General features: G+C 50.0%; 1 protein-coding gene across 3 annotated transcripts; it reads left to right on the forward strand.

Annotated features, from left to right (window-relative positions):
- The first annotated feature begins 99 nt into the window (after window positions 1-99).
- URB2 (URB2 ribosome biogenesis homolog) lies at window positions 100-25,743 on the forward strand. 3 transcript variants are annotated; one of them, XM_060126033.1, is made up of 10 exons: window positions 100-355; window positions 2,176-2,314; window positions 3,664-3,840; window positions 5,561-8,867; window positions 12,154-12,314; window positions 13,903-14,013; window positions 15,813-16,055; window positions 18,664-18,751; window positions 20,465-20,604; window positions 24,669-25,743. In XM_060126033.1, the coding sequence occupies exons 2-10, from the start codon at window positions 2,189-2,191 to the stop codon at window positions 24,891-24,893; spliced, it is 4,578 nt and encodes a 1,525-aa protein (XP_059982016.1). In that variant the 5' UTR covers window positions 100-355; window positions 2,176-2,188; the 3' UTR covers window positions 24,894-25,743. The 3 variants fall into 3 exon arrangements, with proteins under 3 accessions (XP_059982016.1, XP_059982015.1, XP_059982017.1); XM_060126032.1 differs by having other exon boundaries at window positions 100-288; XM_060126034.1 differs by having other exon boundaries at window positions 100-288; window positions 24,696-25,743.
- The last annotated feature ends 928 nt before the right edge of the window (window positions 25,744-26,671 follow it).

Here is a 26,671-nt window from a genome sequence, read left to right on the forward strand (position 1 = left end):
TCGGCTGGCGATGCCTGGCGTGCGAGCCGTCCCGCCCCACGTTCCTTCCGCCCGGTCCAGCACCGCCCCGCAGCTCCCAGCGCAGCCGGAGTCCGGAGGAAGGAGCGCGATCCCCCACGTGGTGGCCCCGGAGTCGGTCCCGCCGGTGCTGCGGCCGTTCGTCCCTGCGCGGTCCCCATCCGGGGCTGGCCGCCGGGAGAGCTCCCCACCCGGTGACTGCCCTCCGCCCCGCCCGCCGCCCCTCACGGCGGGGTCTGCGTGAGTTCCTCACCTGGGGGCGGCCTGCAGGTGAGCCCCCTCCCAGCCGACCCTTCGCCCCGCCCGCGGTCCTTCCCAGGTGACCAGGTCCCTCCAGGTGAGCTCCCTACCTGGGCATGGCCCTCCCACGCTGGCTTGCTCCTCCGGCGGCCGTTCGCCTCGCTCCTGGCTGCTCGCTTCCTTCTGTTCCGCAGGGTTTAGCGTGGCCGCGCGAGGACGGACGGGGCTTTGCGGTCCGCACCGGGCTTCCCACGCCCGCTCGCAGGGATCGCTGCGGGCACCGAGGGCCCAAGGTTGACAGATCCGGGAGGGTGTATGGGGCGTCTTTGTAGCCAGTTCTGCAGATACTTTTAAAGTACTTTGTAGCTGTCGCCATGGCTGTATAACATTGAATTTAGAAGTAAATTAGTAGCTGTTGAATGGATATTGGACGTTTCGACAAAGAGGAAGACTGACAGCATTTGACTGTTCTGGCCTCTGAAATAGTGAAGGGTACCGTGCTGAACCTGTCTTTCATCCGATGTTCACTCATTCCCTGTAAAGATCCCTATTGAGAATTAGCTCTGAAGGTAGGTCTGTAGGATTTCAGACCCCTTAGATTTTAAAAATCCAGCGATCCAGTTCTCAGGATAGCAAATTGTTTTGGTTTGACAGTATTTAAATTGGAATCACGGGGCTGCGATCTTTTCTTGGTATTTCATTGGCACTATTTTGTTATTTACGATAATTTTATTTCAGTATTAAGTGTCATGAAAAACTTTCTCCCTTGAGGAACTGACTTGTTTACTTTTATGTAATGAAAATGACTTAACCTGATATGTTCTCCCCTTTTTACTTCGGCTTTTAGGAAACTCTAAGCTACATTTACCTCAGTTTTATAGGATTATAGGTGGCTGGTATGTTTGTGTTCCTTCTTTATTCATAATTGTATCCTTCCAGCGTTAATCATGTAACTATATTCTGTAGAGTCTTAGAAGCAGTGTGTGTTGGTAAGTTTATGAAGTTACTGTTGCAGCTGAAAAAACATTCTATCTGTTGGGACTGGGTTTATACTATATTTCTTTTGTATATATTTCTTTTGTATAAGAATATACTATATATTCTTTTGTACTTGTACTATTTCCAAATACTGCTTATTTATCTTTTTTTTTTTAAAGATGATGTTGGGGGGTAGGAGTTTATTAATTAATTAATTATTGCTGTGTTGGGTCTTCGTTTCTGTGCGAGGGCTTTCTCTAGTTGAGGCGAGCGGGGGCCACTCTTCATCGCGGTGCGCGGGCCTCTCACTATCGCGGCCTCTTTTGTTGCGGAGCACAGGCTCCAGATGCGCAGGCTCAGTAGTTGTGGCTCACGGGCCTAGTTGCTCCGCGGCATGTGGGATCCTCCCAGACCAGGGCTCGAACCCGTGTCCCCTGCATTACCTGGCAGATTCTCAACGACTGCGCCACCAGGGAAGCCCTATTTATCTTTTTAAACTGTTCAGTGGGGTGGGTCCTAGTATATACTTTGTAGTATGTATTAGAATATTTTTGCAGAAAAAACTCTTTCAGTCTAAAACCATGTGTGAACGAATCTTTTCACAAGTAATTTGAACACTTTAGGTTTTGTTCCATTGAATTCCTGCGCACTGACCTCTGAGGATGTGATGTTTGATCACAGCAGGAATACTTGTATGTGTGTGTGTAATCCATCGTCTGTTTGAATTTCCTCCAAGAAACTCATGGACTCAAGCATCTTATGTATAAACTTCTGCCCAACAGTGTTTAATTCATTAGAAAAATATTTTTAAAGGAGTATAAGTTATGTAGACAATAAGGTACATAGTGTTCATTTTCTGCTGCCTATTAAGTTTGACCTTAATATTCTGGTCCTTTATATTAAAAAAATATAAATTTTTTCCATTGCTTTAAATTGTAGGTAAAGCACAGCAATGGCTGCTGTTTATTCTGGCATTTCTCTAAAACTTAAAAGCAAGACAACTTCCTGGGAAGATAAACTAAAACTAGCGCACTTTGCCTGGATTTCCCATCAGTGTGTTCTTCCAAATAAAGAACAAGTAAGTTTAATGTGAAAGTTACATTTCTACAACCTAAACTAATGATCACTTATGTAAATTGCATATTGACATTTAGTTAAAATTTAAAAAGATTAAAGGTTGGGGAAGGGAAACATGGTTAGAAAGTTAAAAGTCCTATCAGTGAGATAAAGTAAGTAGTTAGGTATTACATTAACAAAGTTTTTCTGTTACAAAACCTCAGCATTTCGTTTATGTTTGGAAACATCTCTTATATTCTGAATTAAATATGTGCATCAGTGAGCAAATTAGGATTTAGGTTACAGAAGTTAAGTTCTGAGTCTGTTGGCAGCTTCATTTGTTTGTAAATCCTAAGTGATGCTCCATAAGCAATTCTTGTTGGTGCTTTGTTAAACGTCTTTGGAACTTGATGAATCGAAGGCTGGAAGTAGGGAAGCTTTAGCATTTGTAGTAAACTGAGGGGAAATAGATTAGAAACCGATAGATTAGAAACAGATTAGGAACCAAGAAAGACATAGCTCTTTGTTAACATTTCTCAAGCTTATCTGACTAAGAAAAGCAGTTAATACAATGGAGACACCGGGATGATGAGCTCATGCAGTTAGATACTCATTTGCTAGTATTAAGCAGCACAAAATGTGTCAGGTGGATTACAGCCATTGAAATGATGAGGTCCAGTATGTAGAGCACTAGCAGAGCTAGTCGTTTCTAAATCTGGCTGCACCTGAGAATCATTTTGGCTGCTTGACCTGGCAGCCGTGGCAGGCAATTTCATCAAGGTTTCCACTACCCTTCTCCAGAGAGAGTTTTTTCCTTTTAGCGTTTGTCACTATTCGTGTTGTTATTGACAGTTCTGGTGTCCTGAGCTGAAGCCTCACCACTTTTCCTTGTGTTTATGAATAAGGAAACACGTCACAATAATGGAAACTGTTTATGTCCAGCCCTCCTTTTAATACAGCACTTGTGAATCATTTCATGGAAGACTCTCTGTCTTCTGAACAGGGTAAATAGGTTTCGGGATGAAGCTGCAGTTAACTCGGGAAGCCAGGACACAAACCCTGGTCTTCTGACTCTGCATTTTTGCTTTTGTGTGTCATTCCTTTTGTGGCCATTCTGAGCAATTGTTGTTGTGCTTTTAACTTGTAAAACTTGGAAGCAATTAGTTAGAAGAAACCGGTTTCTCTTGAAACTTTTTATTGGCCCCAGATGAAGACACACTTAGTTTTTTTGATTGATTCTTTAATAATAAATATTTTAAGACACCAAAATGTAATATAATGTTACCAAAGATAAGTTTTAAAGGAGAGTTTTTCCCCCCAGGCAATTGTATTTGGTTATTCGTTTATTTTTAAAGTATATTCCAAATTCAGGTATTACTTGATTGGGCACGACAGTCGTTGGTTGCGTTTTATAAGAAAAAACTTGAACTGAAGGAAGACATTGTCGAAAGGCTTTGGATCTATATGGATAACATTCTACATAGCAGAAAATTGCAGAATCTCCTCAAGAATGGAAAAACAATTAACCTTCAGATTTCCCTCCTCAAGGTAATTAACAGTTTCCTGTGTTATCCTATAAGTGTTGCACGTATCTCTATTGATTTCCTGTTAATGCTGGAGGCTTATTTGTCTTACGGTTAATGATATGAAGATACAGACAATATCAAAGTAGGGGAGGAGAAAGAAATAATATTTTTAGAGTTATAATAACGACTGATATTTATTGAATGCATATTGTATGCTCTACACCGTGCTAAGCACTTTATATTATGAAAAGCTTAGAACTTTTTCGTAAAGTGGTTAATTACCTTTTTAGTTGGAAAAGGTAGCCAGCAAATGATGCTACTTTATGACTTTTTTTTTCACCTTTCTGCTGGACTGGAGGGAGGTCAAAGGCCAAAATCTGGATGAGAATTTCCTCAAAGGTTTTTGGCTCCGTGATTTTGAAGTCTCAGGTCGGGATTATAAACTTCACTGTCAGTACTGAGTATTTTGAAATACTGTGAGAATAGCCGGTGACAATAAAAAGCACGAATAAGGAGTACTGAGCGTTGGCCAGGTAACCTGCCGAAAGTCACACAGAAAGTAAGTGGCAGAGCTGGGATTTGAACCTCCATCTGTCTGATGGCAAAGCCTGCGCTCTACGCTGCAGCCTCACCCACACGAGCGTGTGCGCAGGAGAAAAGCAGTAGAGGCTGGGAACAGAAGAATTAAATGGTTGATGCCTGATGGTTCATAGGCTTTAGTGGTTCTTGAAATTATGCTCTAAATTGTGTCACTTTTTAAAATGATAGACCAGTGGTCACCAAAGTGGGTTATTCTGAATGGTTCTTTGGGAGTGTGGGAAGAAAATCTTACATCTCTATATGTTTTTTAAAAAGTCACTTTAATTTCTATGTATGCTTTATAATTATATAAGATACTAGTGCTATAGTGCATACGTATAATTTATAACCTTATCGGGTATAAGTGTGGAAAAAGTTGTATAATCAGAAAAATTTGGAGATCACTGTAGTAAGTGTGCTGGCATTTAAGTATGTGATATCTTTGTTTCTGCTTTTCCAGAGCCAGCAGTTACTCGGATGGAGATAAACACACCTGTGTCCTTGGGCTACTGCTAACTTAACACCTAGGATAAATTTGATTCTCAGATGCCGTAAGGCTGGGAGCAAGTCACTTAGCCTATAAGTGAACTTTGGAACCTGTCTGGCCCTCATAATTTCTGGTGCTTGTGAATTTCAGAATTTTGGAAGCAATAGACTGTGGGTTTGCTGTATGTTAAGTAGTAGCTGGCAGCGTTTACTTTCCTCTTTTAAGAATGCCTTTTGCTTTGGCTTTTTAAATACAAACAGTATGACTGATTATAAAAATGTGTTTTGGCCCACAGGATCATAACCCAAGGCCGCTGTCCATCTACCTGTAGCATCTAAGTTGAATTATAGGTTTAGGATCTAAGAAAAAGTGAAATCTTAGGAGTTTAAGCCTTATAAAACTCTGCTCTTTAAAAAGGGACAGCAAATTTACAAAGGCACTGAGCCCCTTCCCAAGTTTATACTGGTAGCAGATGGATGTGTGTAGGAGTTAAGACAGGTCCTCTGCCTTCCTTTGGTGCGCTAAGGAAATGCCAAGTTCATTTAGATGTGCGAATCTGGGCATTTCTCTCATTCAGATGAGGGCAAGGAGTGAGTTCACTGATTGTGTTGTATTTTTTGTGTGTACGTGTGGGTTTAGGGTCAGTGATGAGTTTTCTTTCTTTCTTAATGGTCAGATCATCAATGAGAGAATGGCCGAGTTTGCTCTCTTGGGATCTCAGAGGAGCATCTGTGTTGTGCTGAGCTGCTGCCAGGGTATCCTCTCGACACCCGCCCTTGCTGTCATCTACACGGCCAGGCAGGAGCTGACGGTCGACCTGCTGAGCCAGCTGTGCTGGTTGGCCTGTAGGCAGCCGGGAGCCGTGATGCCCCAGTTGTTCGAGGTTCTTCACCTGACCCTCGGCCTTTACCTCTCGATTCAGCGGCAGCAGGTCAACCCGAGACGCACCTTTGGGGAGGTGACCACACACTTGCTCCAGCCCTGCCTGGTCCTGAGACACTTACTCTTGGCAGGCACGTGGACCCAGGCTGGCCAGGGCCTGCTGCGGCCGGCGCTAGGCCGGGACATTAGGAGTCAGATTGAGGCCGTGCTTCGAGGTGGAGCTTTTCAGGCCGAGCTGCTCCCTTCCTACAAGGAGGAGCTCTTGGACCAGCAGCAAGGTGACACGAAGATGGGGGCCATGAAGAATCTCCTAGCGCCCCTGGGCACCGTGACGGCCAGGCTGGTGGATGCCGGCTACTGTGAACCGTCCCTTCAGGCTGCTGTGGTGGCCAACTCCGTGGCCCTGCTGTACAAGCTCTTTGTAGATTCTTACCTCAAGGAGGGGAACCAGCTGCTCTGCTTCAAGGTGCTCCCTCCACTGTTTGGTTGCTTAAGGATTTCCCACCTGCGGGAGGAGCAGCTGCAAGCCCTGTCTGCGTCTGACTGGACCGTGGAACTCCTGGCCTTGGAACAGCTGCTAAATTCAGTGGCCAGTAGTACTATCTACAACATTGCCACTGACCGGATTCGGCACGGGGAGACTCAGTTCCGCTTCTACCGCCGTCTGGCCGAGACACTGCTAAACCACCCACAGGCCCCCGTGCCGGCCTGGTTCCGCTGCCTCAGGGCTTTGCTGTCTCTGAATCATTTGATTCTGGAGCCAGACCTGGACGACCTGTTGGCTTCAGCTTGGATCGACGCAGAAGTCGCAGAGTCGCGGACCCAGAAGGCCCAGGAGGCGCTGATCGGTACACTCTTCCAGACGTTCGCCAAGCTCCGGCAGGTGCCCCGGCTGTTCGGGGAGGTGCTGGGCGTGATCTGTCGCCCCGCGGCCGAGGCGCTCAGGCTGCCCGTGCTGTCTGCGGGCCCCGCTGCTGTGCTCCGCGAGTGCCTCCCGGATCTGCCCCCGAGCCAGGTCCTGGACGCCTGGGCCCTCATCCTGGAGAGCTTCCAGTCTCTGGTCCTGCCTGATTTGCAGGGTGACATGGACATGGCCCTGAAGTCGCTGTCACTGAGCTCGCTGCTGCACTGCGTCATGGTCCACGCGCGGAGCCTGGATGGCGACTCGCCCCTGCCCGTGGTCAGGCGCACGCGGCGCACCATGGACGAGACGCTGCGGGGCCTCGTGAAGCCCCTGCTGGACCTCCTCTGCAAGCCCCAGCCCTCGGTGCCCGAGCCCTGGCGACAGAGGGTCGGTGACTCTGCGCTCCTGCTCGCCCACACCTGGGCCCAGGTGGACACTGTGCTGGGCTTGAGCTGCGACCCGTATCGCTCTGAGCCCGGGGCCCTCGCGGGCACCGCCCCGGAGCCCTCGAGCCTCCCCCCGCTGCTCCCGGGCGTGGAGGCCAGGCAGTGGAAGGAGATAGAGGAGTTTGCGGCTCAGTCCGACTCCCTCGGCAGGTACTGCTTGGAGCAGCTCCACCTGCAGAGGATGAAAAACACCTTGCTGCAAGCGAGCGTCCAGTCTGAAGAAGCCCTCCTTGCTCTGAGGCACGATGCCGCCTACATCCTGGGCTCCGGGAGAGCGAGCCTGACCCGGGGGACGACGGCCTCCTGGGATGGCCAGGTGGGGACAGTGAGTGCGCTCACCTACCCCGTCGCCCACTGGCACTTGGTCGTGTCCAATCTCACGATCTTAGCATCCTATCTTTGTCCAGACGACCTGCGGTACCTGGCCGACATCCTGCTGAGAACTTTGCCAACGAGCAAAGCCCAGGAAGGCCCGGCGGAGGAGGAGCCAGACATCACACTTGAAGAAATATCGAAGGCCGTCCTTCACAGCCCTCTCCTCCCCGAAATGCAGTCCCTCCACTCTGCGCTCTTACTGCGCGTGACTGCGAGCTGCGCTGGCATCCTGTGTGCTGGCGCCCAGGGGGGCCCTGCTCTTCTCCGCCAGCAGCTGCCCTGGCTTTTTGAAGGGGATTATGCGGTCGTGGCTCACGGGGAAAGCAGATTTCCAAAGGTCGGATCGGAAGGTGTAGAGCCAAGGGGAGAAATCGCCCAAAACTTACTCTCCCTGGCCAGGGGTGACTCCCCCGTCCAGCTGGAGGGAGAGCAGCTGGAGAGCATTCTTCGGCTTTTGGAGGTTCTTTCTGCTCTGCAGCTGGACAGCCTCCCGCCCCCCTGCCACGTGCATTGTGTTCTCCTGCTGCTGTCCCTGGCCAGCACCGTGCTGGGCAGTTCTTGCTCCCCCTCGCTGACCCTCAGGTTCTTGATGACGTGCTACCGGCTTCTCGGTTACCTGCAGAGAGGGAAGAGCGCCCAGTCAGTGCTCAGGGTCATGTACGTTAGCGATATCTTTGAGATCACGCTGACCTCCTTGTTCAGAGCCAATAGGAGGTTTCTTGTGGACATGGACGACCCCTCTTGGCTGGAATTCCTCCAGGTGGTGGGGACGTTCTTAGAACAGCCACTGCAGGTGCTCCTCCAGAGGAAGCTCAGCCCGGAGCTCAATTTTGGGAAAATCCTTGCGTTCCTCTCGTGTTCCCAGCTGCGCCCTGAAGCAGCTCCAGGCACACGGTCGGAAGATCAGACACCTCTGGGCCAGCAGCTCCTTCTGGTGTCCTTAACCAAGCTGTGCCAGGTGCTGGGGCCTTTGGTCAAGGAGCAGGAGCAGCACAAGGCCCTGGAAGCACCGCGTGAGCTGTTGCAGGCGGCCGTGGTACAGGCGGGGGCCGTGCTCCAGCTCTGCGCTGCCCGCGGGGCCCGGGGCCGCCGCCTCCCGCCGCCCGTCCTCTCGTCGGTCGCCTCGCTCTTGGAGGCCGATGTGGCCCTGTGCTCTGGGCACGGCGGGACGGACCACGTGCTGCTGCCCCATGCCGCCCTCTACCAGGCTGTCTACTCTCAGATCCTGTCAGAGTTGCCGGCTCTAGCAGGAGACACCCCATCTCTCCAGGCAGCTGTGCAGTTTTTGACTCTGTTCTTTTTAGCCCCAGAACTGCACCCCCAGAAGGAGTCTGTGTTTACCTCTGTGTTTCAATCTGTGAGAAAAGTCCTTGCAGGTGAGACGTTTTCTCTTGAGCTAGTTCTGTACCGTAGAGCTTTTGGTGAGAGGTCGCTAAGCGGCAGCCAGGTGAGTTGCTCCCCCTCTCCTTTTTGGAGCAGGTCTGCATTTCCGAAGGTACCACACGATGACCTGGGAGAAACTCTCCCTCCCCGGAGTTCGTTTCTGGTGTCTGCCTTCTCTGCACCTGTAAGCAGTTACCTTCACAGTTGTTTTACCTGCTTTTTAGACAAACAGCAGCCTTCTAGGTATATTGTTTTGCACTTCAGTTTTTCACTTATTTTGGAGATTGTTCTAGTTTATAGTTTTGAACCACTCTTCTCTGTTTCAGACCCCAGAGGTCAACATAGATAGTTTCATCTTTATTTGTAGGCCCTTCAGTATCAGATCTTCAGCGCCATCAGTGGACTTCAGAAAGATAAAATCTGCCAACTTTTCAAAACTCCAAGTGACTTAATTTATAGGGAACCTCATAAAATTCCTTGAGGGCAGGACATCGTCCCGCAGGTCTCAGAGTGGTACCGGGCGTCGTGGGGCTGTGGGTGCTGATTGGACAGAGGCTCAGCCTGTGATGTCATCGCAGTGTTGTAGTCAGATGTCACCCTTGCAGGCCAGCTAATCAGGACTGAAAACCCAGCCGGTGTCTTCATTCTCTCCAGCAGGACAGTCACTACCTGCTGTCCCCGAGGTCAGAGGTTAGCAGGCTAGGGTCCGTCCCTAACTTGAGCTCATCAAGGTGGCACTGTTCCCAGTTGGCGTGGGTCCATTTTCTTCTCGTTTGGTTGGTACTGAGGTGGAGGCTAGCTAGGGTAGGCCTCTGAGGTGGGGCTGGGGAGTCTGCCAGCCTAGCCCAGCCATCACAGCACACACAGGTGTTCTCTGGGCCCTGTAGGAAGCAAGGCCGCCTGGGCCAAGGCCAGGGCTGGGGTGCTGTAACCTGAAGGACACTCTGCTGCCCCCCTTTCTGATCTGCCCTGGTTGTGGATTGACTGAAAGGCTTCGGTCTCACGTGTTCTGTCTCACCCTGTCAGCTGCTGTCTTAGGGAATGGTGTCACCTTAGTAACGGGGGCTGAAATTCAGTCCTCTGTTAACACTGGTTAGAGCATTCTAAACGAACGTCCTAAGATATGGCCCCCGGTGGTCCGAAGCTCTGACCCTCCTGCCCCTTCGTTAGACAGAATGCAGTGTTCCCCTTTATCCCTGCAACCCCCTGCAGAACGCAGTGTCCGCCTTTATCCCTGCAATGGAGGTGGCCCCTAAGTCCTAACTGTGTGTCCTTGGACTGCTGGTACCTTTGACTTTGGGGGCAGAGCTGCGGTCGGGAGTGAGGCCAGCCACCCCACTGCTTCCCCAGATCGCAGGCCTGAGCACTGCCCCAGGGCCCAGGCCTCAGGCACCTGAGCTGCTAGACTGGGCCTAGAGAAGGGACCAGGGTGGTGGGAGGTCTGGAGCAAAGGCCAAGGGGGGAGTGGCCCAAGGCTTTGGGCTGGGAGAGGGAGGGTTAAGGTGACCACCTGGGTCCTCGGGGGTGATTCAGGTAGGTTTCAGCTCAGAAAAATGAGCATTTTTAAGAAATGCTCTCTGACAGGAGAATCAGCTGCCTCAGTTCAATTATAAGAACCCGTCCGTTTTAAAAACACTTCATATACATGCGGAACTGTGTCCTCCTCTGGCGATGACTGAGCTGTTGATTTTGACTTGTCTAATTCAGTAAACAGACATTCACACAAGTTACCTGAGTCACAGGGTGAGGAAAGGCTCTGAAATGACCAGAGCAGTGGATTGTGCAGGCAGGCGAGGCCTCCGCCATGGGAGGTGGGTGAAGGGAGGGCAGGGAAGGTGGCAGTGCCGACACTCAGCCTCCCAGGGATGGGAGTCTGCGGTGCCCTTTCTTTGATTTGCCAACTGCAAGAGTTGGTGCTGTTCTACCCATTTCACGGATGAGCAAATTGAGGCCCAGAGAGGTCCTGCATCCAGGATCTTAAGTTTGTGGAACACTTGGACCTAGATGTTCTCTCTTGAAGCCTTGGTCCCACCCGCCCCCTGTAAGCAAAGACTGGGGCGTAGGAGTGTCTTCTGCAGTGTGGGATAGTCTGCTGGCTGGAACGGGGCTGGAAAGTTACTCTGGAGTCAGATTGTAAAGGGCCTTGAACTCCCTAACCGTGGGCTCTCTGATGAAACCTGGGGACACTGGGTTTACTTCAGAAGGCTGTCCTGCATTAAGTGGGAACAACTGGGTGACTGCAGCGGGCAGTCCCCACAAGCTTGGGGTTCTTTCCATCTCTTCAACATCCCCGTCTGTGTTAAAGCACCACCCCACCCCTGTGCCCCTATTGATTTTATAAAAGAATATTATTGATTTTATAAAAGAATATAAGCAACGTAGAAAAAGAGTATAAAGAAAGTGCCAGTCACCTGTCTCTCATGGTCCAGAGACAAGCCCAGCTGAACATCGTCTTCCTCCTCATTCTCTCGGGCTTTTCTCCAGGCTGGGTGCAGGGCACAGGTGCCATGGGCAGGGCACAGGTGCCGCGGGCAGGGCACAGGTGCCATGGGCAGGGCACAGGTGCCGGGTGCAGGGCACAGGTGCCGCAGGCAGGGCACAGGTGCTGTGGGCAGGGCACAGGTGCCACGGGCAGGGCACAGGTGCCACGGGCAGGGCACAGGTGCCAGGTGCAGGGCACAGGTGCCGTGGGCAGGGCACAGGTGCCGGGTGCAGGGCACAGGTGCCGTGGGCAGGGCACAGGTGCCGGGGGCAGGGCACAGGTGCCGTGGGCAGGGCACAGGTGACGGGTGCAGGGCACAGTTGCCATGGGCAGTGTATAGGTGCTGCAGGCCGGGCACAGGTACTGCAGGTAGGGCACAGGTACTGCAGGCAGGGCACAGGTACTGCAGGGAGGGTACAGGTACTGCAGGCAGGGTACAGGTACTGCAGGCAGGGCACAGGTGCCGGGTGCAGTGCACAGGTGCCATGGGCGGGGTAGAGGTGCTGCAGGCAGGGTACAGGTACTGCGGGCAGGGCACAGGTACTGCGGGCAGGGCACAGGTGCTGCGGGCAGGGTACAGGTACTGCGGGCAGGGCACAGGTACTGCGGGCAGGGCACAGGTGCCATGGGCAGGGCACAGGTGCTGGGTGTGAGAGGGTGGTGTCATGCTGTGCATGTGCCCTGCAGTTTTGACCTGCACCGTGACCGTTCCTGCGTCCCTGAGATGCTGACCTTTAGCAGCTGTGCACCATTTCACCTGCCCCTTGTCTATCACAGCAGTTTTGTTTTCCTCGCAGATCCTGCGATTCCGGTTCAGGTAGTTGAGGAGATAGAGCCTCATTTGGGAGCCTTGTTCACCCAAATGTTAGAGGTTGGGACGACAGAGGACTTCCGGATGGCCCTGCAGAGTATCCTCCAGGGACTGGACGTCAGTAACACGTGGAGAGCAGATCTGCAGGTGGGTTGCTCCTTTCTCTCTTGCGCGGCAGCACGTAAGTGATATGGGCTTCAACGGGAAAAGTTACTTGCAATGCGGTGTCAGCGCTGAAACTAAACAAACGTGCAAAGTCAATCCGTACTTGTATACTGACCCGTAAAAAGTTACATTCACGTCCCTTGTGTGAGACCTCTCACATCGTACTTCCGCTTTTACTTGGTTTGGTCACATAGCCTGGGTCCCATTTGAGGCTCTTTCAGGGTGACGAGCTGCCCTTTGGTCCTTAGCCCCCTAGTCTGTTTGGTAGTTGCTAACGAAGCCCCTCACTCCCACTAGGGCTGTGCGTCTGGGAGGCTCTGCGCGGAGCTGATATGCTCGAGTTTGGTCCCCTGAACGGCCCTGAGTGCCGGACCGGCCAGAGGCTGTCCCTGCTCGCACAGGCAGAGGAAGGCTGGGAGCTCACTGTCTGGGCCCAGGGTGGCGGCCCAGGCCTTTTGGTTCTGAGCTTTCTCTGCCGTATGAGTGGCTTCTTGATTGCTGGTAATAATTGGCACCCAGGAGTTGGGTTTTGCTTTGGGTGGGAGGAGAGCTGGAGAGAGCAGATTGGGGGCAGCAGGGAGGACTTACATCTCCTCTGGGTGAACACGAGGCCCATCTCTGCTGCCACCCTCCTCCCTCTGGAAGTTTTCACCGTGCGTGTGCAGCACGATGGGCTCAGCTTTGAGAAGGCCTCTGGGCTTCCCTTCAGCAAGCCAGGGGAGACAAACCATAAACTTCTACGTAAGCCCGTCAGATGGTCAGAGGAGAGTCGTGGAGGAGGTGAGGCTGAGCTGAGGTCAGAGGTGGAGAGGCTTTGGGTGGGGCTGGGGGGCGTTGCTATGGAAACAGGGAGGGGATAGTATGTGCACAGCGCAGTGAGCACAGGTGAGTGCCAGGAGATGGGGGATGGGGCGCCAGCCAGCAGACCCTCAGTGGGGAGACACACGGAGCTCGGGCCGGGTGGGGGTGGGCTGTGGTCAGAGGGAGCAAAGGGCAGAAGCCAGGATTTCGTGGTGTGGGCTCTGCAGCGTTAGGGGCAGGAGGAAGGGGCCGATGGATGAAGCGGATGCTGAGAGATGCCCAGCACGGGTCACTGAGTCCCCTCCCCTCCCTTCCCATGGTCGGAAACCGTCACCTGTCATCCCGGCACCTGGTCTACTTGTCGCACGTTGTCCGTGTTTCCTTTCACCCCTAGGCATGTGCCGTTCTCGCGGGTGAGTTACAGCGGCCTCCTCTTCCGACGCCACCTTGACGAGACGGGCCTCTGATAAGATCGCCGTGGCCTCCTGTGTTTCACTGTCCTGGCACGTTTACGTGTTCGGTTAGTGAGACGCTACAGAGAAGGCCCTTCCTTTGCCGCAGTCTGCTCACCTTGTTCATTTCTTCCCGCAGGTGACGGGAAGGGCACCACGCTCAGCACTTGACTCAAGCTGGGTCTCGTCCCTGCCCCAGCACAGGGCTCTAATGGGCTCTGCTTTGTCACAGCACCAGTGACCAGCCTGCTTCCCGAGCTGGGCTTCCCGAGAGAGCTGGTTCCTCCTACTGCTGAGTGTTTTCCCTTGTCCCCTAGGCTGTTTTGTCGGCTGTGACGTTGGTCAAGTTGCTCTTGAACTGCCCGTTTGGTGGCGAGAAGGCCAGTTTGTTCTGGCGTGCGTGCCCGCAGATTGTCATGGCTCTAATGGTGAGTACCTCTGGGTCGTGCGTCCCCCTGCCCCTGCCTTTCACGTGCAGACGGGGCGGTGCTTCTGCTTCTGTCATGCTCTGGTTTTATTATGCAGAGTGTGTTTCCGGGGCCGTGTCCTGAAGACGGCTGTAACCACATTGCTTTTCTGTCTGGGTGTCCAGGCAGCACCTCTGTCTGGTTGCACACGTAGTGTCATCAGTAGATGTGATGTGAAGGCCCTTGGGCGTCAGAAAGCATTCGTGGTCCGTAATGGAAGGAACATGGTGCCCACAGGAGGCTTCCATTTAAATTAGGTGACAGGAGAAGGAGTCCCGGGCCTCTCTGTGTCCACACGAAATTCTGTGGGCAGTTTAGTGCATTCATTCGCGTGTAAGAATATGTGTGTTTAAGTGACGATTCAGTGAGGAAATAAATGGGTCTAGACTAGGATAGTAATGTTCCAGATAGACGATTGTTAATCCCATGCAGACGTTAAATTTTGGTACATGTGAACATACACAGTAGTCACATGACTTTTTGTTTCATTAGAACAAAAGCCTGGTTCCGGTGGGCGCTGTCTGTGTTCCTGCTCTCAAAAGAGTCTGGTGTCAAAAAAAAAAAAGAAAGTGGAGGGGGGGCTTCCCTGGTGGCGCAGTGGTTGAGGGTCTACCTGCCAATGCAGGGGACACAGGTTTGTGCCCCGGTCTGGGAAGATCCCACGTGCCGCGGAGCAGCTGGGCCCGTGAGCCATGGCCGCTGAGCCTGCGCGTCTGGAGCCTGTGCTCCACAACGGGAGAGGCCACAACAGTGAGAGGCCCACGTACCGCAAAGAAAAAAAAAAAGAAAAAAAAGTCTGGTGTCAGTATTCCCAGACTTGGGTTTGGAATAGCAGTGCCTATTTGACCATCATTATCAATCCCTGATTATAGCTTGTGCTACGTGAGAGCATTGTCTTGGGTTAGCATATTCTCAGGGCAAAAGGGTCTAGAGAATAGACATTGCTTTCTTCTCTGATCTTTTGTTTCGTTGCTTTGTTGTTTTCCTGGGAATCTGCATTAGTGGATGAAGCCCATTTGTACTTAGGTGTATGTAGGGGGAACATCAGGAAGAAGGGGGGGAGGGGGGAATAGGGCCCAGGGCAGTGCCTGGTCAGTGTTGGCCGAGCGCATAGTAGGGCCACGTGGATATAAACACCAGGCTAGGCGTTTAGGTCACTCTAAAGGGGATAGCACAGCGTCAGCACAGCCAGGGCACCCAGGAAAGATGATCACTGTGAGGGGTCCCAGACGGCCTCAGCTGGGGTGCTGTTTACGGCTGGCCGTGTGAGGAGGGCTGTCACAGGTGGGCTCGCCCAGGGTACCCAGGTAAGACTTCGGGCCACCCCTCAACTTCAGTCTCTTCTCTGTATTCTTTAGAACAATAATTGAATGTCTTGAACTAGAGCTGTCGTTTATGAAATGTAACAGATGGAGTTGAATTATAGACATTTTAGGACCAAGGATCTTTTTGGGAGAATATTGTTATGTGTGTGATGTGAAGTTTTTTTATTCTGAGAAAGTAGATGAATCAACTCTTCTATGAGAAATTACTTCTCTTCGTGGTAGGCGCATCCGTCAGAGGGTGTGGACCGAGACGGCCACGTCCCTCGTAGGTGCCGCCCAGGGGGTTGAACGCTGGTCTCCTTGTCTCTCTGAACTGCCCAGTGACCACTCGGGTCACTTTGGGGTCTGGACGTTCTTCCCTCGGTCGTTTTGGGTTTGGGGCTGTTTCTCCGGAGAATCGCCTTCATCTTCTGTCCCTCGCTCCTCGCCCTGTAGCTGCAGACCCGAGAGGCTTGTCGGGAACAGCCCGTGGCGCTGGCACTGGTCGGGCCCGTCTTGGACGTCCTGGCTGCGCTGCTGAGGCAGGGGGAGGGGGCCATCGGCAACCCGCACCACGTTGGCCTGGCCTTCGGCGTCCTGCTGGCCGTGCCCTTGGACGCCCTGAGGCCCCCCGAGTATGGGCGCATCTTCCCGCGGGTCCACAACGTGCTCTTCTCGATCCTGCAGTGTCACCCGAAGGTGAGGAGGACAGGGCGCCCGCTGGGCAGGGAAACGCATCCTTGAGAAGAGCGGCGGCGTGGGAAGAACAGTGGTTTGCGGAACAAACTTCCGGCTTCAAGTAATTTCTAGGGCCCAGGCAGCTTCTCAAGCACAGAAGTATGTGACCTTCACATCAGGCTGTGTTGGACCTGACACTTCGAACATACCTGTGTCCTGGGTGTTTCTGGAAACCCATTAGAAATTATTCTGTTTTTGCAGATCATATATTTAAATGTCACTCACTGGCGTAGATCTCCTCTCGGGTTTATAATTCAGTTGCATGTAGGGAGTGAGCCATCCTGAGTTCCGGTTTTACAGTGTGCTGCTTTTTAAATAAAATGAGACTAGGAGCAAACGCCCCGTAGAAGAGATTCCAGTTTAGCCACCATTTATTGAACATTTGCTGTGTGTCTCCTTTCACCCCTACAGCAAGTCTGTGTAGTCGGTGGCAATCCCATTTCATTGGTAGAGAAACCGACGCTCAGAGCTGCTGAATGATTTGACCAGTGTCACCCAGCTGAGTCTGAATTTTAGCTACAAGACTGGATTTCCTTGGCTGGTGTTCATTTGTGCCTCTGCTCTACGTGGGAAGCGTGGGAACTTATAAATATGACAGATACACATATACGTAGGCACGTTCAAATATTTTTTAAGTGTTTTGATGTTCTAAGGTTGGAGACCTGCCAGCAGTGCAGTTTTTAAAAAATTTATTCTCTGGTAAACTAAGCATTCCATCCAGTGTCCTCCCCACTTAAGGATCACCTTGGGCCCTGCCTATCTTGTGAGGCTCTTTGTTCTTAGATCTCTGCTGATTCTTAGATTTTTGTGTGACCGTAGAATGTAAATGCAACACCAATCAATTACAAACTGACACCGCAGATCTTGCAAAAGATTCAGGATTTCATGCAGTTGAGGAAAGTGACGTTGGAAAACTGTGTGCATCTCCTGCAAAACCAGTGAGGAATGACCATTGAGCAGAATTAGACCATTTAATGAAAGGAGAGAATTGACAAGGCTAATGACACGGTATTGCAGTAAAGAAAGATGTGACTTACGATGGCAGCTCACACTGCCCGCGGGGCAGACTCAGGGGAGCGGGGCCCACGCGTTGGGCCGTGTGGGCGGTGGATGGGGGTTGATACGGGCCCCCGGCTGGAACCGGCTTGGGTAAATGTGCAGGGAGCAGCACAGAGTGAGCCCAGCCAGGGTCCCCGGCAGGGCGATCCGCAGCTGGTGCCATTCTGAGCCCTTGACGTGTTTTAACTTATTTAACCCTCACGACAGCCTGTTATTATCCTCACTTTGCAAATGAGGAAACAGGCACAGAAAAGGTTCAGTGTTCTGTCCGGGATTGCATATTAAGCCAGGGTGTGAACTCAGATGGGCTGGCCCTGGATTTGTGTGCATTTAATCACTGTGATAGCAGAGGAGGAAGATGGGGCCTCTGGAAATGTGATGACGCCCTGCAATTCTTTGGCAGAAATGACCTCTTTCTGAACATGTTGCTGAAGCTGATAACTTGACATAAAGAATGTGGTGTTATGCTCTCCAGACTTTGCTTGGATAAACTGTACCCAAGAAAAGAGTCCCAACACTTGATTCACTCCTCGTTCACCCTGAGCCTTAGAGCAGTGCCGCCCAGTAGAACTTCTCCTGGGCCGGGCGTGTTCCGTATCTGCACCACCCAGCACAGGAACCGTTGGCCACACGTGTCTTGACTACGTAAAATGTAGAATTGTATGACTAGGAACTGAATTTTAACATTAATTAATTAACATTTCAGTGGCCACATGTGGCTCATGGCTGCCTTATTGGACAGTGCATTGCTTTGACCATGATCTCAGGACGGTTGAGTGTAAAAGAAGCCTGTTTGGGCTTCCCTGTTGGCGCAGTGGTTGAGAGTCCGCCTGCCGATGCAGGGGACGCGGGTTTGTGCCCCAGTCCGGGAGAGTCCCACGTGCCGCGGAGCGGCTGGGCCCGTGAGCCATGGCCACTGAGCCTGCGCGTCCAGAGCCTGTGCTCCGCAACGGGAGAGGCCACAACAGTGAGAGGCCCGCGTACCGCAAAAAAAAAAAAAAAAAAAAAAAAGAAGCAGCAGCCTGTTTTATAACTTCCGTATCATTTTTCAAGATAAAGTCCCAGGCAGACCTTTTCATTGCTAAAAAATGAGAAGTTTTGTTTCTCACTTTAAATGGATTTGCTTTATGTAATCTTTTTCTCAAGTGGCAATTATACTTGAATACACTGGCTACTGTACGTTTTGTCATTTATTTCTACCCATTTCCAGAAGGCACCACTAACAGAGTAAAAGACAAATTCAGCAAAGTCTAAACTAGGATTGCTGCATTAGATTCCTAAAGTTATGCAGCATGGAAGCCCCACCCCGAACCATGAAAACGGATGTAAAAGAGTTAAGTAAGTAGGGTGAGCATTTCCCTAGAAAATCCTGGCAAAAAGGAGTTGCCACACTGTTTTGAGTGTCCTGATAGGTAGGGTTAAGAAGGAAATAAATATGAACTCCTTTAAAGTAGATCTTGAAATAAACAGTTGCCTATATATTTTCATAGTCTTTTGTCTATCATTGCAGGTAATGCAGAAAGCCATCCCTTCTTTCTTGAACTGTTTTCATAGACTGGTGTGTTCAGTTATACGCGAAGGGCGGCAGAAAGACAAAGGTAATTCAGAGTAACAGTATCAGATACCGATTTCAAATGTGTTTATTTTACAGGTGTCTCTGGCCACACATGTTACGGAAGATAAAACCACACAGTTGAGTTTACGTAAGAGAAATATTCAGATCATCAAATGAACACGTAAACAATTAAAAAAATTTCAGACTGTGACATTTTTAAACTGTATCCACAGCAGTGAATGCATTTAACATCCCCTAATTGAAATAGTTCTTTTCTGGAGAAAAAAAGTTTCTAGATTCAGGAAATATTTACTCTCATTTACTGGAGATATAAAAGCATCTACAATTCCATCCTTGCCCTTACAGAGCTCATAGTTTAACGGGGAGATGAAGGAGGAACGGGCAGTGGTGGAGCCAGCTTACTGCTCATCTTATACGGGGGCAGAGTTCCTGCAGCTCACTGTTTCTGCTGCATCTCAGCAAGGTTGTTTTGTTGACCAATGAAGCAAGCTGCCATATGACAATTGCATAAATTATGTGTACAGCTTGTTTTCCAGCCTGGAGGTTTGTTGATTCTTGCTAAATTTCTAATTCGGGGGAGAGTCTCATTATTTAGAAATTTGCATATTATACTGTGCATTCCAAAAGTCAAGTTCATTGATGCCTAACTTACATGTAACAAACTGCATCTGTTTACAGTATATACTTTAAAGAGTTTTTTTTTGTGTGTGTGTGGTACACGGGCTTCTCACTGCTGTGGCCTCTCCCGTTGCGGAGCACAGGCTCCGGACGCGCAGGCTCAGCGGCCATGGCTCACGGGCCCAGCCGCTCCGCGGCATGTGGGATCTTCCCAGACCAGGGCACGAACCCGTGTCCCCTGCATCGGCAGGCGGACTCTCAACCACTGCGCCACCAGGGAAGCCCCTTTAATGAGTTTTGATGGGTAAATTCGTGCGGGGAAGCACCACCAACAGTCAAAACACAGAGCATTTGCATCATCCCCGAAAGAGCCCTCTTGGGGTCCAGCCCCAGCCCCAGGGAGCCACTGATGTGTTTTTCGTCGCCATAGGCTTGTTTGCATTTTCTAGAATTTTATAAAAACGGTGTATTACTATGCTGAGTGAAAACCGGGGAGGTTGCTCTGCTGAGTTGGGGTCCCTCCCCAACTGCTGTGACAGCCTGGCTGGAGGGGGCCGGGGCGCATGTAACCTGGGTCGCGGGGACACTTCAGGCTGTTAGAATCCCTGGGAGAGGAGTGTGTAAAGGCCTGGGTGGTCCTGGCACTTTCAGGTGGGAGGAACTAGGAGTCAGAAGTAAACCTGGGAAGCCAGCAAGAGGTCTAGGAATGGTAGTTGAGTCTCATACCTGTCTATAAAGGGGAAATCCTAGATAATTTCTGAAACTTAACGAGGCAAAGACATAATCAGGCCATCTTATCTTTAGAATCATACTTTCCTTTCTAAATACAATAGCAATCCTAGATTTCACCCTAAAATCTTGGTTATTCTAGTCCGATCCTTAAAAAACCCATGGACTGTTGAGGATTGTAAGTGCCTTTCCTTTTGTAATATAGATCAATATTTGGACACATCCTGTCTCCCTAATTCTGTCTTCAAATTGAGCCAACGAAAGAGTCTGGGGAAAAAAAAAAAAAGGAAGGTTTGAATAATTGGGGCTATGTTGAAAGAGTAAAATTGGAAGAGTTAAAACGCACGGCTTTTGAGCTAATCGGTTTGGAAACTCCTTACTTCTGTAGGAAGCGCAGAGGACCTGCCAGTGGTGCTGGAGTGTGCCCGCCTCGTGGAAAGGATGTACAGCCACATGGCGCTGCGGGCCGAGGAGTTCAGGGTGTTTTCCCCCTTTATGGTGGCCCAGTATTTGACGGAGGCGCAGAAGGTAAGCCCACAGTCCTCGGTTGCAGGGCCCCGCAGCTGTGCGGCCAGCGACCCGTGGGGCCTGGCGGTCCTGTGCGGTGGCGGCTGTCCCGCGTGTGCTGCAGCCCCTGCAGGGTCCCCGTGCGGGTGCACGAAGACGCAGGGCGCTGGCGGTGCCCGGGTCGCGGGGGCTCTCAGCCACCGGCAGGCCTCTGCTTGCCCTGGCACAGGCCCTGGGCCTGTTTCACTCCGTCTCTGGGGTCACGAGGGAGGTGAAACGCTACCCCGGTCCAAGAGCAGGAGGCAGAAAGAGGGATCCTGGGGCCCCGCAGCAGCAGGGGCTCACAGGGCCGCTCTCCAACGCTCAGGCAGATGGCCTGGGGGAGATCCCGGTAGACTTGTTCAACTGGATTAAACGCTCTGGTCCCAATTAATCTGACTTTTGGCCTTAGTATTCTGGATGATTCATTCATTCTTCAGTGATCTCACTCTGGAGTGTCAGTGTGCTATTTTCACAGTTCCACAAGACCCCGCGTGACCTGTGTAGTAAGTGCGTTACAAGACTTCGTGTCTTACTTGTTTAAATGGAACGTCACACTCTTAAAGTAGTGTGTTCAGGTGTATTATCTGCCTCCTTGTGCAGGTATAGATACACAGTTACATCGTTTATCTTGCTCTCAGTAGAATACCCCCCTTTGTTAATCTCGTAAGAATGGTGGCAAGCCACTGGTTAAATGTGTTCCATTAGAGGTGTTGGCGTTTCTCAAGGGAGGGTCGTCTGAAGGGGCTTCCTTAGAAGGCCTGGTGTGGCCTCAGCTTCCGTCCTGACCCCACTTCAGGTTGTTTCCACAGCCCCGGCCCCAATCCCTCAGCCAGTGGAGATGGCCGTCACGTGGGCGGACGGTTGGCCGGGGCGGGGGGCGGGGTGTGTAGGAACTGGGGCCGCATACAAGGGCCCCTGCAGGTCGTCGTTTGAATGAGATATGGGCTTGGGGTTTGGTTTCCTTGCAATTATTTAACATTTTTATAGAATCTTGTTGTTTCCCAAGCACTCAGATCATTAATATGTGAGCTTTTGCTGGAATACGAGCTGGCATGATTTTCTTTTTTTAATAAATTTATTTTATTTATTTATGGCTGGTTGGGTCTTTGTTGCTGTGCACAGGCTTTCTCGAGTTGTGGTGAATGGGGGCTACTCTTCGCTGCAGTACGTGGGCTTCTCATTGTGGTGGCTTCTCTTGCTGTGGAGCACAGGCTCTAGGTACACGGGCTTCAGTAGTTGTGGCACACAGGCTCAGTAGTTGTGGCGCATGGGCTTAGTTGCTCTGCGGCATGTGGGATCGTCCCAGACCAGGGCTCGAACCCATGTCCCCTGCATTGGCAGGCGGATTCTTAACCACTGCGCCACCAGGGAAGTCGGAGCTGGCATGGTTTTTTGTTTCACTGAAGAACAAAATGAGACACGGCAATATCACCTACCCAAGGGCCAAGAGCGGAGGCTGTGATTTGAACCCTGAAGTCACTGATTATTCTTCTGAGATTTACTTTATGAAAAGTCTCTGGTTTGCCAGCCTCATTATTCGTGTCTAATTTATGCTTATCTGTTATTTTTTAATTTTAATCTTGAAGGCCAAAGGCATTGGGAATTATCTGAGGCTGTTGCGTCCCAGAATCCACTGGCAGGACAGTCTACGTTTTAACTCTTATTTGTTTCTAAAATCGGGAATGAAGAAAGTATTCCATATGTATTAGAAGCTTCTACTGAGAGAGCCATAAATCTTTCTAGACCAGGAAGACATGTTGAAGTTTAATTACAGGCTAGATGGCAAGTTTTTCAGCAGCGGGCGGTGTAGGTAAAGGTCTTTCGGTGGTTGGGGCCGATGACAGTGAGACGGCCTCGGGCAGGAGGGGCAGCTGCTCCTACAGGCCTTGTTCCTTCCACGCAGAGATGTGTCACCCTGGAGACATGTCGGGGAAGTTACGGTCATTTTTATCTTCTCTTTTACCTGTAGATCAGATTTACAACTGTCCCTCTATATCAAATAGCTTAGAGTAAATAGTTTGCACTACTCCCCTGGCCTAAGGTCCTTTTAGGTTAACTTAGAGATGTTTCCATTCGTTGGCCAGTGACCGTAACGTTGTAGAAATTGACTTTTTCCCCGTTTTCCAAATAAGCTGTCTAACGTAAAGATGCAAAGGGGTTGTGTTGTCCTGATACTACCGGCCTTGCTGTCCCATTCCCCCCTCCCCATGCTCCGGGCTGTACTTCATAAGGAGACACACCAGCTAAAGGGCTGTGACATTTGGACTCAGATGCCCAGTTCAGACCTCAGTGCTGCCACTGGGGAAATTACTGCGCCTCTTTTTGCCTTTGGAAACGGAATTATTTGTTTAGTGAGTGGTGATTCAGTGAATGAATGAGCAAGCCCTCACCCAGCTAGTGAGGTTAAGGACTTCTGGTTTCAGTTTGTCCGTCTTATTTTTTCTTTCCCTCCCTAATACCTTAGTATGGAATCACAGACAAGCCATTCCTCCTGTGGCCCTTGAATGTTCTTATCATCCATAAAACAGTAAAATTGAATTAAGATGATCATCTGTCAGATGTTTTTTGAGCTACTGTGTGAAAATAACCATATCTGTGAACAACAGCGTCGTCTTAGGGGCAGAAACAAATCTCTTTAGGACTCTGTCTCCTGGAGGTTGCCTTGGTGAATCATGCTTCTCCTAGTTAATAAAATGTGTCCTCTCTGGAAGCTGCATGTCTGCAGAGAGGCATGAACTCCTAGGTCATCAGGACACTAAGGAAGAACTGGCCACACGCCAGGCCTGTCAGCCGGAACCCTGCTGCTGCTTTCTGGCTACAGCTGCCGCAGAGGGCAGACTCTGCCCTGCCCAGGTCCGGCTGCAGCCTGGGCTGCTCTGGCAGGGTGAGTAGTGCCTGCTGTCCTGGCCTCTGTGTGCACATACCAGCCTGAGTCTCTGACCTGCAAGGTTTGTGCCAGTAGCCGATGTAGCCACGCCAGAGCTGGGCTGCCACTCCTCCTGCTGTGGCCCAGATTTTGGTTAACCCAGATTTTTAGGAAGGCTCGCGTCTTTGGACACAGGGACCGATTGAACCATTCTGGGGCAGTTAGGGATTTAGGGCCCATTGTGTTATTGTTGAAAGAAGTAAAAATATCTATGAAGTGGTAATTATAAGTCACGTCTGACACTGAGCCACGTGACGGGATCTATCAGGGATCCGGTTGGAGAGCGTCAGAGCCACTGCCTACCTGCCCTGCTCTGGGGGGAGGTGGCAACGTTGCCGCCTTCATCCCATAGTTAGTAGAGCTTCCAACATGATTGGCCACGAGGAAGAATATGACACAGTGTTCAGGTGGCTCTTACCGTAAGATGTTTTCTTTTCCCATAAATTTATTTATTTATTTATTTAGGCTGTGTAGGGTCTTTGTTGCTGCACAGGGGCTTTCTCTAGTTGAGGTGAGCGGGGGCTACTCTTCGTTGCGGTGTGCGGGCTTCTCATTGTGGTGGCTTCTCTTGTTATGGAGTACAGGCTCTAGGCATGCGGGCTTCAGTAGTTGTGGCATGTGGGCTCAGTAGTTGTGGCACGTGGGCTCAGTAGTTGTGGCTCGTGGGCTCTAGAGTACAGGCTCAGTAGTTGTGGCACACGGGCTTAGTTGCTCCGCAGCATGTGGAATCTTCCTGGACCAGGGCTCGAACTTGTGTCCCCTGCATTGGCAGGCGGGTTCTAAACCATTGTGCTACCGGGGAAGTCCTACCATAAGATTTTTTAAATCTAAAGATTCAAGTTTTTAAATGCCTCTGGTAAGTGCGGAGGCATCATTCACTGAATAGCAAAGCTACCCTTGTGATTTCGTGATGTTTTACTCCATCTCAGGTTTTTGTTTCCTTGAGTTGGCCTCTGTTTCCCCCAAATATAAACTTAAAAGTTTATGAATAGTCAGTTGTTTCACTTACAAGCAAAATGGCATTTTAAAAGGAATGTCTTTTCTCAAGTTGGTGGCAGAAGCTGGAATCCCTTGTCAGAGCCTCAAGGGTCTGGCACCTGCCTGTTTTCGCTCACAGAGAAGTGAGTGTGTCCTCCTCTCCCAGGTCACCTTGTATCCGGCGGTGAAAGGCCTCCTGCAGGAGGGCATCTACCTCATCCTGGACCTGTGCATTGAGCCCGACATCCAGTTCCTGCGGGCCTCGCTGCAGCCGGGGGTCCGAGACGTCTTTAAGGAGCTGCATAGTGATTACGTGAAGTACCACAAGGCAAAGCACGAGGGAGAGAGAAGATACACCGTCTAAGCTGTGCACGGACGTGCACATCCCATGGCCCCAGGTCCAAGAGAGCTGGAGGAGGCAGGACTTCAGATGCTTGAATTCGTGGCATTGAAACACGTGGAAAATCCTTTGGAGTTTATATAATATAATATAATATGTATTGCATTTTACAGTTATTTTTTCACACTATTTCTTAACACTTTTTTATGCAGTAAGTATTGCAATAGAATCCTGAAAATAGATCCTGAATTCAATAAAATTTGCCAGATCTCCCTTGTGGCCATTCCAAATGTGGTTCTTGTCTCAGTCCAGTGGTTTGGGGTCCCATCTCCCCACTAGGAACTATGTAGAACTTGTTTTTTTCACTTCAGGTACATGGGTGTGTCATGAAGCCCAATTTAAATATCTTTGCCTTTTACGTTCTTCAAGAAACATGGGACGTTTTCTGAAACACCGCTCTTCTGCCCTCCCTCGGAGCGCATCTTCCGATGGAGATGGAGCTGGGCAAGTCAGGACGTGGAGACTTGGTGTCGGCTGGGGATGGCGGCCCCTGCTGTGCGGGTGGCCGCTCGGCGGGAAGGTGCTGGGCCTGGGGCTCTTCCTTCCTGCTTCCACTCTCGGCAGTTTATTTTGGAATTTTATTTTCCTCTTTTTTTTAATTTAATTTAATATTAAGAAATACTCTTTTTTTTTGTATTGCCTAAGCAGTATGTTTCATTGTAGCAACCTCAGAAAATAAAAGGGAAAACATTTAAAAATACCCCCAGTCTCAGCTGCACAGACAGCCGCCGTCATCTGGGAGGGCCTTGTTTCTGTCCCTTTGCATATATATATGTAGATGAGTATTTAAATAAATGTATATAGAGTTGCCAAATTGGATCATAAGTGCATTTTTTTGTTTGTTTTAGTTACCCAGCTTTTTTTCCTGTGTAATATTTCAATAACGTCTTGGGGACATACAGATACTAGACACACTGTAATGGCTGCATAGTTGTCTGCTGAGTAGACACAGCTGTTTTATTTAGTAAATCCTCGTGGTAGACATCAGATTCTTTACAAATTTCCTTTTACAGATGATGCTTGCAGCCAGCTCTTTCCTGCTATAATTATTTCTATAAGATAAATTCCCATAAGTTGTATTATTTGTCAAAAAATCCTGTCGGTTTTTAAGGATTTATGTAAATATTGCCAATTGCCCTCCAGAAGGTATACAAATGTATCTTCCTTCCAGTGAATCAACTTTAATGTTATTGATTTTGTTTTAATGCCTCCTTGATAGGGAAATGTTATTTTGTTTTGAATGTCCCTAATTACCGAGATTTTTCATTTTTTATACTTACCATTTTTATTTCTTATAAAAATTATGTTTATACAGTTATGTTTCTTATGTAATATTAGCCTGTTTCTCAGTTGGGATATTTGCTTTTTTCCTTACTCATTATCTTTGTGGAATTTATGTTGGAATTTTCTTGATACCCCTTTTTTAGTCAGTCAAAATATAGACAAATTGTTTGAAGGATCATCCCTAGGCAAAAGGTGTTTGTTTTTTTTTTAATCCTAACTTTTCAAGCACGTGTTATTGTAGCAGACAATATAAAATGGATTTTTTGGCAACCTAAGAGAAATACCCCATTTTTCATACCTCAAGATTTGATTGTATTTCTTGCACCGGCTGACAGAGCCTGGGAGATAGTTCTGCTGTGCATTCTACATGTTTTAATCCGTTTCCTACCCTCTGTCTAGACATTTGTGTGTAGAAGCTTTCTAAACTCTGGTAACCAGAAATGGATCCGGCGGTCTGA

Source organism: Lagenorhynchus albirostris, chromosome 16, assembly GCF_949774975.1.
Source record: "Lagenorhynchus albirostris chromosome 16, mLagAlb1.1, whole genome shotgun sequence".
NCBI classification, from domain to species: Eukaryota; Metazoa; Chordata; class Mammalia; order Artiodactyla; family Delphinidae; genus Lagenorhynchus; species Lagenorhynchus albirostris.